The sequence below is a fragment of the Phoxinus phoxinus genome (assembly GCF_949152265.1).
Source record: "Phoxinus phoxinus genome assembly, chromosome: 5".
Classification (NCBI taxonomy): Eukaryota; Metazoa; Chordata; class Actinopteri; order Cypriniformes; family Leuciscidae; genus Phoxinus; species Phoxinus phoxinus.
This window is the reverse complement of record NC_136880.1, coordinates 30,160,756-30,172,922: the sequence shown is the minus strand read 5'-3', so window position 1 is coordinate 30,172,922 and position 12,167 is coordinate 30,160,756. Positions and strand designations below refer to the sequence as shown.

General features: G+C 41.1%; 1 protein-coding gene across 1 annotated transcript in view; it reads right to left on the bottom strand.

The window, feature by feature from the left end:
* Positions 1-10,284: 10,284 nt before the first annotated feature.
* The window catches only part of dars2 (aspartyl-tRNA synthetase 2, mitochondrial), a 19,079-nt gene continuing 17,196 nt past the window's right edge, over positions 10,285-12,167 (bottom strand). Inside the window, exons 16-17 of the mRNA XM_079613084.1 lie at positions 12,069-12,144; positions 10,285-10,764 (exon numbers count right to left, since the gene is read on the bottom strand). Of these exons, the coding sequence (XP_079469210.1) occupies positions 10,568-10,764; positions 12,069-12,144 (273 nt within the window). The 3' untranslated portion in view covers positions 10,285-10,567. The remainder of the gene's footprint in view (positions 10,765-12,068; positions 12,145-12,167) is intronic.

Sequence of the window (12,167 nt, the reverse complement as noted above, 5' to 3'; positions counted from 1 at the left end):
TACCAACAAAAATGGTGAGTCACACATTTTCAGAAATAAATATTGTGAATCTCACTGGCAAGGCAACCTATATTCCTTTATTGATGAACAGCTACAAGAACAAGCCAATTATTTCCTTCGCCTGAGTGCTTTAAAAAAAAAAGTAATTTGAAACAAAAGGTATAAAGCCAGTGAGCTCATTATCCCCCACCATGTCAGCAAGTTACCTAAAGGGTCTTCCCGTCAAATCGCTTGGTTTATTCTCCACAGAGCACTATCCCTCGAGATTACAAAACAGGAAGAATTACAAAGAAACAAATTAGGGAGGCCTAAAAGTGTCTTGTGGTGGAATACATTATAATTACCTTTCTGTCATTGAAAGTCATGTACTGCAAAACAACATGGCTTATCCAGAAGAAATTTTCAATGTCCTTTATTTGACTTTTATGTTTGCTGTGTATATCATCCACAAACATGGGCCATTTTTGGTTATGTAGGCCAATTAGAGACAACCCAGAGAAGTAGATGTGTTGCACACCAGAAAAAAAGATATGAATGGAGCTGAGCGTAGATAGACAATTATTTCTATTGATAGTGATCAGGTTTCTTAGAAATCAAATTCACTGCAGCATTGCTCAGGCAGGCCTCCAAAATGTGTCCAATGTCCGTGCCCATTCCGGTGTCCATGCAGATGTCTGTGCCAGGCCCATCATTGCCATTCTGGCCCATTCATAAGGCAGCTTTCTTCTCTCTTGTGCGTGCATTTTTATTAATGCAGCGGCTATTTATGTAAGTGTAAGTTACACTGAGTGAAAATAGCAATATATTCTATTTCCTCTATATAAAAATAGCAATATTTTACATCCCCGTTTTGGTGTCCAATGTCCATGCATTGTCCGTGTTGGTTTCCGTGCCAGTGTCCTTGCCCATGCCGGTGCCCATGCCGATGTCGGTGACCGTGCCGGTGTCCATCTTAGTTTCCGCACCGGTGTCCGTAACGGTGCCGATGTCCGTGATCGCCCCGATGTCCATTCCGGTGTCCATGACTATGTCCGTGTTGGTGTCTGTGCCAGTGTCCAATGTTCGTGCCGGTGTCCGTTCCGGTGTCCATGCCAATGTCCATGCCGGTTTCCGTGCCGATGTCCGTGCCAGGCCCTTCATTGCCATTCATAAGGCACTTGTGAATTGACTTGCTAGCTAAAGAGTGACATGCGGACATGCGGACCGTGCCAGTGTCCATGTGCGTGCCGATGTCCGTGCCGTTGTCCATTTTGGTGTCCGTGCCGTTGTCCACATCACATCCCTGTGTATATATATTTCCGCCATATAAAAATAGCAATATTTTACGTGTCCGTGATCATCCCGATGTCCATGCCGGTGTCCAATGTCCGTGCCGGTGTCCATTTCGCTGTCCATGCGGGATTTCGTGTCGGAGTCCATGCCAGTGTCCATGCTGATGTCCGTGTCGGTGTCCAATGTCTGTGCCGGTGTTCAATGTCCGTACCCTTAACGGTGCCGATGTCCGTGCCGGTGAATGTGCTTGTTGTCGATGCCAGTACCTGTGTCTGTGCCGGTGTCCGTTCCGGTGTCCATGCCGGATTTGGTGCTGGTGTCCGTGGCGGTGTCCATGTCGATGTCTGTACCGGTGTGTCCGTGTCCTTGTGTCCGTGTCCGTTTCCATGTCCTACCGGAGTCTGCGCGGTGTCTGTGCCGAGGTCCGTAGATTATATTTCCACTATATAAAAATAGCAATATTTTCCGTGTCCGTCCCGATGTGCATGCCGGTGTCCTTGCCGGTGTCCAATGTCCGTGCCGGATTTCGTGTAAGTGTCTGTTCCGGTATCTGTGCCGGTGTCCGTGCCGGTATGTCCGTGTTGGTGTCCGTGCCTGTGTTAGTGTTGGTGTCTGTGACCGTGCCGGTGTGTCCGTAGCCATGCCGGTATCCGTGATCATGCCGGTGTCCATGTTGGTTTCCATCCCGGTGTCCTTGCCTGTGTTCGTGTTGATGTCCGTGACCGTGCCGGTGTCCGTGATAGTGCCATTCCGATGTATGTAGATTATAATTCCACTATATAAAAATAGCTATATATTCCATGTCCGTGATCGTCCCGAGGTCCGTGCCGGTGTCCAATGTCCGTGCCGGTCTCCAATGTCCATGCTGCTGTACATGCCGGTGTCCGTTCCGGTGTACATGCCGTATTTCGTGTTGGTGTCCATGCCAGTGTGTCCATGTCTATGTCCTATGGGAGTCCGTGCCGGTGTCCATGTCGATGTCCGTGCCGCTGTCCATGCCAGTGTCCGTGAGGGGATTTCGTGTTGGTGTCCGTAAAGGTGCCGATGTCCGTACCGGTGAACGTGCTTGTGTTCGTGTTGGTGTCTATGATCGTGTCAATGCCCGTGACCGTGCCAGTGTTTTCGTTGCCGTCCCAGCCAAATTAATTATAGGTAAGACACTGGAAATCTGGCAATTAGATGTTTTAGTACTGAAAATTATCCACACAAAAAAATATTGAGATCAAACTTGACTTTTGATCACTTTTAAGAAGTTACTGTACTCTGCCTTTGTATTGTCTGCAAAAAGTGTAGCTAAATGAAGAAGATTGCCATCTAATTTGTATGTCTAATGCATCTTATGTGTTACAATTTTTTTTACCTTGACCCTGATGTCTGCGTTTCTAAGCCATCTCAACCATAATTTCCCTTCAAGAGCAATGAACCATCTTAAACGCTATTAGTAAAAACAACCACTCAACTCTTTGCTTTACACTTTACACCTGCACTTTTATTCAGGTATGGTGTGTGTCAGAAGTGCTTCAGTGATGTATGACACAGGCTACACCGTAATTTAAATGCAGCTAACTTTAATGGACAGTAAATCAAAGGCAGAAAACCATAACTCCAAGATGGCACAGTGACTTCTAAACAAAAGATAAACATAGCAGAGTATGTCAATTTGAGCATTCCAAAAAAAAAAAAAAAAGGCAAGGAAGGGTAACTGAAGGGTGATGTGCCTAACATCACAGAGATTCTAGAGTCACTCTCTGGTGCTTCAATTTTTTCCACCTTGGACCTTAAGAGTGGGTATTGGCAAGTTCCCATGGAACTAGAGAGCAAGCTAAAGACTGCTTTTGTTACATCTGGTGGGCTATATCATTTTAATGTTATGCCTTTCGGCCTAAAAAATGCACCGGCAACGTTCCAACGACTTATGGAGGTAGTCCTGAGAGAGTTGCTTGGAATCATGTGTTTTGTCTACATAGACGACATTATCATTTACTCGTCATCTATGGATCAACATTTCTCTGATATCCAGACCGTCTTGCAGAAACTGCAAACAGCTGGTCTAACCCTGAACCTGGAAAAATGTAAGTTCTGTCTTCGTGAGATCACCTTCCTTGGTCACGTAGTCAACAGTCAAGGTATTACTGCAGATCCCAGTAAGGTGGAAGCCATCCATACCTACCCAGTTCCTCGTAATCTCAAGAAAGTTCAGCGTTTTTTGGGATTAACTGGATGGTATCATCGATTCGTCCCAAATTTTTCAAGGATTGCTGAACCACTCAATACCTTGAAGAAAAAAGGTCAAGCCTTTCAATGGACATCACAATGTCAACACGCTTTTGATTATTTGAAAGTTTGTCTTACCACATCACCTATACTGGGACATCCCAACCTACAATTACCATTCACAGTGTATACTGATGCGAGTGACACTGGCCTAGGTGCTGTGTTGACCCAGCGGAAGGAGCAGGGCAATACGAGAGTTTCCCTCTTATAACGAGGAAAATGTATATTTCTTTATAGTTTATGCTGAATGTTTATTTTCTTTTATTTTTTGTCCCTCTTTCTTGTTTCTTTTCATGGTTGTGTGTTACCGTCACAACGGTGAACGTGAAATATTGTTTTGTTGCTTGAAGTAAATTGGGGCTGCATTCCTCCAATAAATGGTTATGAATCTGGAATCTGTTGGTTTCTATAAGTTTAATTTAAGTCTCCCTTTCCAAATGTCTTCTTCACATGTAGCTGATGGGTTTTTGTGAGAATTTACTTATTGCCAGGATTACATGCCTGGCTGGCGCCCGAACAAACCAAACTAAATCTAGAGAAATAAACATAAATGTTTATTAACGGGTCACCATCGCTACAGAAATGGCGCCCCAACAGGGACTTGAAATGTTAGAAGTAGTAATCTGAAACTTAAATGGGGACTAAATTGAACTGAAACCAACAGTAAAAAAATCAGTGGAACAGATATTGATATGGGTCATTCAATTCAAATTCACGAAGTGACTATTTACTGATTTTTGGGCTTGAAGGAAGTTAATTTAGCTGAAACGGTGAATGTGAATTGAACTGAACTTTTGGGAAAAATTCAGTTTTTTCTTTTCTTTTGCTTTTTGCCTGTGATTCTGAATGCAAAGTGTGGACTCTTGTATGAGTTTGAATTTCCGTCAGAGTGAACTTAAGCTTTGCATTAGTTATTTGCATTTTGACATTTGTGTACTGATCTGCTGAATTTTGAGGGTTAGTTTATTTTGACCTAGGTTTTTTTTTGTCAGTTAACGTATTTGATTTACAATTTGAATATTGTCAGTTTGTTATTTTGCCCTGAATCAATTAACATTTGTTATTTTCGCCAAGTTTGTTGTTCCCCCCCCCCCCCAACCAAAGACACACAGACAATTTTGTTTAATAATTATTATTATTATTTTTTTTTCCCTCATACTGACATGGCCACCGGTCCACCCTCCCCCTCAACTTTTGTTGAGGTGGAAGTACCAGAAGTGGAAACCCCCCGCTGGCAGCCACAAATCCCTATCACTTCATATCCCTATATGCCCAGTCTTACCCATATTGATCAACATGGATCAAGAGTGCAGTTTGTATCCTCCACCATGACTGGCAGCCCTCCAGTGCAACACCTTACCTGGGAACCACAATCAGATCCTATGCAGATTTGCACAACCCCTGAAACTTCATCTTCTGTGGGACGGCAGGAGTTACCACGTGAACTTCAAACACCCGGCAGAGGAATTCAGCTACTGACCAGACAAGTACAAGAAGACTTGGATACTCTCAAGCAATTCATCAAGCAACAGGAGAATGCAGTTTCAGAACTTAACCAGGAGGTGAAAGCTCAGTTTATTGAATATTCAACAAATTTTTCAACAACGGTGGTTAAAATGGAAGACAATCAACAACAATTACTGAAGAGTATCACTGACAACCAACACCAAATGAAAACTGAGATGGAGCAATGGTCCAAAACCATCAAGCGACTGATCTCAGAAGATTTAAGTAAAGTAGAGGCTTCGGTCGTGTCTGAAGTGTGGTTCCTGGTCCAACAGCTTCAAGCCGAAGTTCAGCAGGACTTTAAAGCCACATTCCAGAGTCTGAAAAACAGTCAAGAACAGTTCAACAAAGAATTTCATCAACACAAAAAACAAATGGATGCCTTTTGCAGTGATACTCAAGTATTTCAGTCAGACATGTCTGACCAACTACAAACCCAGGTTGAAAAGATGAAAGAGATGACTACTAACCAACAGGAAGTATCTTCAGCCAATGAAGAAGTCATCGCTTACGCTAGTCGAATCTTAAATAAAGCAGAGATTAACTACTCCACCACAGAGAAAGAGTGCCTAGCAGTGGTGTGGGCACTTGACAAGTGGCAACACTACCTGGAACACCGTTTGTTCACCGTGGTTACGGATCATTCTTCCTTGCAATGGGTAATGAATTCCACTAAAACAACTAGTCGACTCATTCGATGGGCTCTTCGACTGCAAAGATTTGATTTTGTGTTGGAATATCGAAAAGGAAAGTTGAACGTTGCTCCTGATGCTCTGTCACGGATGTATCATTTACCTGAGTGTAATGTGTACACAAGCCAAAAGGAAGATCCAGAATTTCCCATCAGCCCTGAGCGCATCTGGGACGAACAACACCGTGATCCTGAAATCACAAAAATATTTCAAGTTTTGGCCAATGATGAACTTACTGAGAAGGAACAGTATGCTGTGGTAGAAGACAAGTTATACCACGTTACTCACCTGACTGATGGTCAACTTCAATACCGTGTTGTCGTACCTCGCACCTTTATTCCCACCATTCTCCAATTCTATCACTCAAGCCCCCTCAGCGGACACCTTGGAATCTTTAAAACCTATAAAAGAGTACAAGATGTGGCCTACTGGCATGGTATGTGGACTGATGTCAAGAAGTATGTCAAGAGTTGTGTGAAATGTCAAACACTCAAGAGTGACAATAGGAAACCAGCAGGAAAACTCCAACCAATCCTTACGTCAAGACCTAATGAAATGCTTGGAGTAGACATAATGGGCCCATTACCAAGAAGCTCCAAACAACACGCATTCTTACTCGTCTTTGTTGATTATTTCTCACGATGGGTAGAGTTATTCCCCATGCGACAGGCTACTGCTCCAGTTATTGTTGAAATCCTGCGGAGAGAAGTGCTTACCCGATGGGGGGTGCCTGACTATGTTTTGTCAGACAGAGGATCACAGTTTGTTTCAGCTTTGTTCACTGAACTGTGTGAAAAATGGAGTATGACACACAAATTAACCACAGCTTACCATCCGCAGACTAACATGACGGAAAGATTCAACCGTACTCTGAAGTCTATGATATCTGCTTTTGTGGAAGACAATCACAAAGGTTGGGATAACAACCTACCAGAACTCCGTTTCGCACTCAATACTGCCGTGCAGGAATCTATCGGAATGACCCCTGCTGAGCTTCACCTGGGTAGAAAAATTCATAGCCCGTTGGATAAACTGTTGCATGGACGCAACCTGTCGCCTTCTGGTCCTTCCTACGACATTGTCCATCAGTTGTCTCAACTCCAAAAGAAGGCCAAAGAAAACTGTAAAAAAGCACAAGTAAGACAATTGAGAAATTACAACAAAAACAGACGAGATGTAACTTTCCAAGAGAAAGACAGAGTATGGATCCGGAATTTTCCGCAATCTAATGCCCAGCGCAATTTCAGTGCCAAGTTGGCACCGAAGTGGAAAGGACCATACCGCATTATCCAACAGTTAGGTCCAGTAAACTACAGAGTTGCTCTAGAGTCCACAGGAGAGGATGTGCGTAATGTCCATGTGTGCAATTTGAAACCTTGTTTCCCTACTGCGGAGGAATTAGAGTTTCGCAACAAGGAGAAACTGCAAGAGATTTTTCAGGAGACCTCGGATGAGGAAGATTTCCTGGGATTTTAAGGTATCTCTTAGTCCAACAACTAGGAGTTGTTTTTTCCCTGGGGGAGGGAGTGTGGCAGAACAGAATTCGTAAGCCACTTTATTATTATTTAAATGTAGTTTTTTCTTTAACCAATCAGAAGAGGATGATCGGTGTGACAAACTATTTAAGGAGGAAATGAAAGTGACATGAAAGGCGGAAGTGAACGGGTAACGGGGAAGTGAAGTGTGCTGTTTGTGCGAGGAAGGTGCCGTTTGTTCGAGGAATGTGCAGAAGTTGTGTGCTTCGGTATGAAAAGTGACTTCCCTGGGAGAGAAATACGACGGGAGTTTGCAGTGTCCTGGAGGTGTCCCGGGTTTATCTGGGTGCGGATGACGTGACGATGAAAATGAAAGTGAAACTGAGCGGCTCGGACGCTCTCTATCTCGGGTGCCGGGAGAGGTGCGTTGGCTTGGATTACTCTTCTTAACGTGTACATGGATTGTGCTGGAAACGAAGATCCTGTAGCCTACTTCTCAAAGACTCCTACGAAGACCAGCAGTATCGGGTACAGACTTGGCACACCCACCGTACATGCACATGCTCACAACACACACAATCAGCCGAACTTTTCCCTTGACTGTCTCAGATTATAAAGTTGGACTTTCTTTCACCACTTATATTGTGACTGTCACATAAAATTTGCCGGTGTCACCGCCATTGTTCCTCTGAGTAAACCACGAGAGTTTCCCTCTTATAACGAGGAAAATGTATATTTCTTTATAGTTTATGCTGAATGTTTATTTTCTTTTATTTTTTGTCCCTCTTTCTTGTTTCTTTTCATGGTTGTGTGTTACCGTCACAACGGTGAACGTGAAATATTGTTTTGTTGCTTGAAGTAAATTGGGGCTGCATTCCTCCAATAAATGGTTATGAATCTGGAATCTGTTGGTTTCTATAAGTTTAATTTAAGTCTCCCTTTCCAAATGTCTTCTTCACATGTAGCTGATGGGTTTTTGTGAGAATTTACTTATTGCCAGGATTACATGCCTGGCTGGCGCCCGAACAAACCAAACTAAATCTAGAGAAATAAACATAAATGTTTATTAACGGGTCACCATCGCTACATGTTACTGTGTTCTGCCTTGGTTTCTCCTGTGCTTTTAGAAGTTACTGTTAAGACAATTTTCTTGAAAAAACAACGATTTGACTCAACCTACTTATCCACATGATAAAAGAGTCCCAAATGTCCCAAAAATATCAATAACTCATTTTTGACTGCCTTTTGCCTTTGTAGGACAGGATGGTACTGACACATTTTAAAATGTCAGTGCAAGTTGCTTTTAGTTAAGACAGTTCAAACATGCATTTTATTTTGGGACTAGCTCAAGTCTGTGAAACCGGGCAACAGGGTTTTACAACTATGGATTTTAACTATATACAATTAATGATGCATGGTTAGATCTTTTTGGAGTTGAGCAGCTCATCTCAGACTCATACCTAACAGACTGCACCGCATGCTGAGTGGAGTAATGATGCCTGAGATCGCATTCTTTGAAAACTGCAATTTTCTTCTTGCAGATCAGGGAGGTAGCAGCTCCATTAAGAGATCAGAAAATCGCACTTGCTTTGACGGTCAAGTTACTTGAACATAAATAAAGATTGAAGCGCTGAATGTGAAGATTTAACACAATCAATACACAAGCAATTCACACATTATATCTGTAAATCATTTTATTTTGGAAGGCAAAATAAAATAGCTTGAGTAGCTGCAGTGTGTTTAAAAATAGAAATAGGCCATCAGTTAGTGGTGTAGCAGGCCTGTTGATTATAATGCAAGCGCTGCAGTTTTGTGTTGCATGCGTAACCAAACTTAGGATAACCAAAAAAGGCTACAGCTGCATATTTACATAGTCGATTTATTTGTGAAATATAAATCATTGTGCCATATAGCGAACACCCAAAATGCTCATCATTTACTCACTTTTATGTTGCTCCAAACCTGTACTAATAATTCACCAATTGTTTATTTATTTTATTTTGCCAAAACACCAAAGGTTTTACAGTTAGCCAATGATTCAGTGATTCAATTTGGGGAACTAAACTCAGTGTGCAGTTCAGAGTGTCATGTTCTCAGATAATAAATGAAACCAGTCGTAGCAAAATTCTTCAACTCTATTTCAGCTGAACAAATTTCACATATTGCAACTATTTTTAGGCACAATGAAGTGGGTACACACTGCTAACATGTTTACCTTATGTAACTTATGCACGCTGTGTGGATAAAATAGACAGTCACAATGTGTCATCTGAGAAGCGCTGATTTCAGCCCTCCAAATCTTGTGCCGTTTCAGGCGAGTATTTTTGGTTGCTGAAATTGATGCATCACTAACTGCATACATTTCTTTTTTCTAGGGAACACAAAAGAAAAGCGAAAAACGAAAGAAAAAAATATGTTTTTGAAAATATCTTCTTTTGTGTTCCACATGAGAAAGAAAATCAAACAGGATTCGAACCTTAAGTAAATGATAACTATGAAACTATCCCCTTTTAAGAGGACTACGGGTGAGGGTCGCGCATTTATAAACTATTAACTCTGACAATAGTCCAGTAGTTCAGATCTCGGTCCTAGACGAAGAGCTCTATATCAAACAGATGAGCTTCGGTACTGAAATTGTCTCTAAAGCACAAATGGAAACGTACCGAACGTGGGCAGGTACTTCCAAGTAAACATGCTAATGTAAATAGAGTGGGTACTTAAGGAAAAGTCATTGGAAGAGCAGCAAAAACAGCATGTCATACACAAAGAACTGTGTTCACAGCATGGCGGCCAGCGCACAGGTCTGTTTTAAAACAACACTGGCTGTAATGAGTAGCTGTACCTGGGCATGAAAAATGAGCATCTGCTTTTGCAGATAAGGCATCGCTGAGAAAAACTGAAATGTAGCTTTATTTGGTATGTCTGGTGGTGGGGGGAAAAAATGTAGGATATGATGCACGCTGACTTCAACACGGGGCATGTGGAGAGGGGGAAGAAGCAATGTAAGAAGATGGAATGGAACAACACTGCCCCCTACTGAAATATTCAGCCATGCTCTCTCTGGATTTCATAGTTTTTCACCAAAACAAATTTAATAAAAAAATGTACAGTTGAAAATACTAATTACAGAGCATGTATATGATGAGAAAGTACATGACTGATCTGTTCAAGCAGCAGATGAGAAGAGTTTCATGATGTAGAGGACACAGACATGGACTTTACTCGGAAGATGGTGCTCAATTCTCTCAGGACAGGAAGTGATCCTGCTGCTTCTGCTCTGAAGTCCATCACCAGCGTGGGCACAGATGGCGACACTGAACTTCATACACATTTTAACCATTTTAGTGCTTACATTGAGCTGTCCTGCTGACCCCCTGTATCTGTGCTTGGCCAGACCACAGAAATATGGTACGGCTTCAGATCTTCTTCAGAGACGAAGTCTGGAGCGTGACTCATGAGGTCATGACCCCTGAAGGATTTTGGAAAAGCTATGACGTCTCTGATACTGGGAGCTCCTACAATGATGGACACCAGTCGATCCAGACCTGTTCAGAAGAAAAACAGCAATTTTATAATTATTAGGAATGCACAACTTATTGGTTACATTATTGATTATGCATAGATTTTGTATCTGTAATTTTTTCATATAATTAATATACACTAACGGTCCAAAGTTTGGGGTTGGTGAGAATTTTAAATGTTCTCTTCTGCTCACCAAGGCTGCATTTATTTGATCAAAGTAAAAACATCAATAATGTGAAATATGAGCGGAATCTTCAGCACTCATTACTTGTCTTCAGTGTCACATGATCCTTCAGAAATTATTCCAATATGCTGATTTGGTGGAACAATTTCTTATTATTAATGTTAAAAACAGTTGTTTTAATATTTTGATGGAAACCATGATATATTGAAACTTGAAACTAATATATTTGTTCAGGATGCTTTGATGAATAGAATGTTTATAAGATCAGCGTGTGTTTCAAATAGATTTTTGTAACATTATAAATATATTTATTTTTACTTTTGTTCAATTTAATGCATCAATGAATCTATTTGATAAAAATCTAAATTTCTTTAAAAAATTATTATTTGGTCCACAAAACTTTGAATGGTAGTGTATTTATATTACAATATTTAATAATATATATTTAATGCATTTATTCATGCATGCTCATTTCCCCTATTTTCCCTCCCCCTGCCAACAAATGCTCACTTTAACTTAATCTTTAAATCACATAATTGAATAACACTGTAAATGTAATCTTTAACAAATCTCAAAATGAATATCCATTTATCATACTGTACATTATAATATTGTGATGCCTAAATTCACTTGCAGCATTTAAAACAACTAATTTATTTGTGTATTTTTTTTACAATCTTTTTTACAAAAAATTTTTTTACAAAAGATTTACCATTATTGGCCATCATCACATAAAAATTATTCAAATTTTAAAATCAGTGTATCCCTACTAATTATACATATTTCTCTCAGATGTTAAAGACATATTTGATACTCTTTAATCTTCATAATGTAAACAAGAACATGGTAATTTTGTGTATCACAGGTTATGCAAGCTGTAAAAAACAGCTCTAGTTCTGCCATACACAGAAATAAACCCAAACAGAAGTTTGCGAATGATCAAGGGCACTTCATGCTTCAGTTTACAGTCTCAAACTGAAACAAAGCTGCCAAAATTTCTTGGCTGTGCAAGCAATTTCAGTTTCTGAGCATGACCGTTCCACTTTAACCAACAGGAGAATGTAATCAACAAGGCCTTTAGTCACAGTAGTACCCAACAACCTTGCGAAAGTCCAAGGTAGCATGTATTGAATGCTCACTCACCTAACGCGATTCCACCGTGAGGAGGGGCCCCGGAGTCCAGAGCCTCCAATAGATGAGAAAGAAGTGATGGGTCTTCCTTTAACACAGACAGCATGGAAA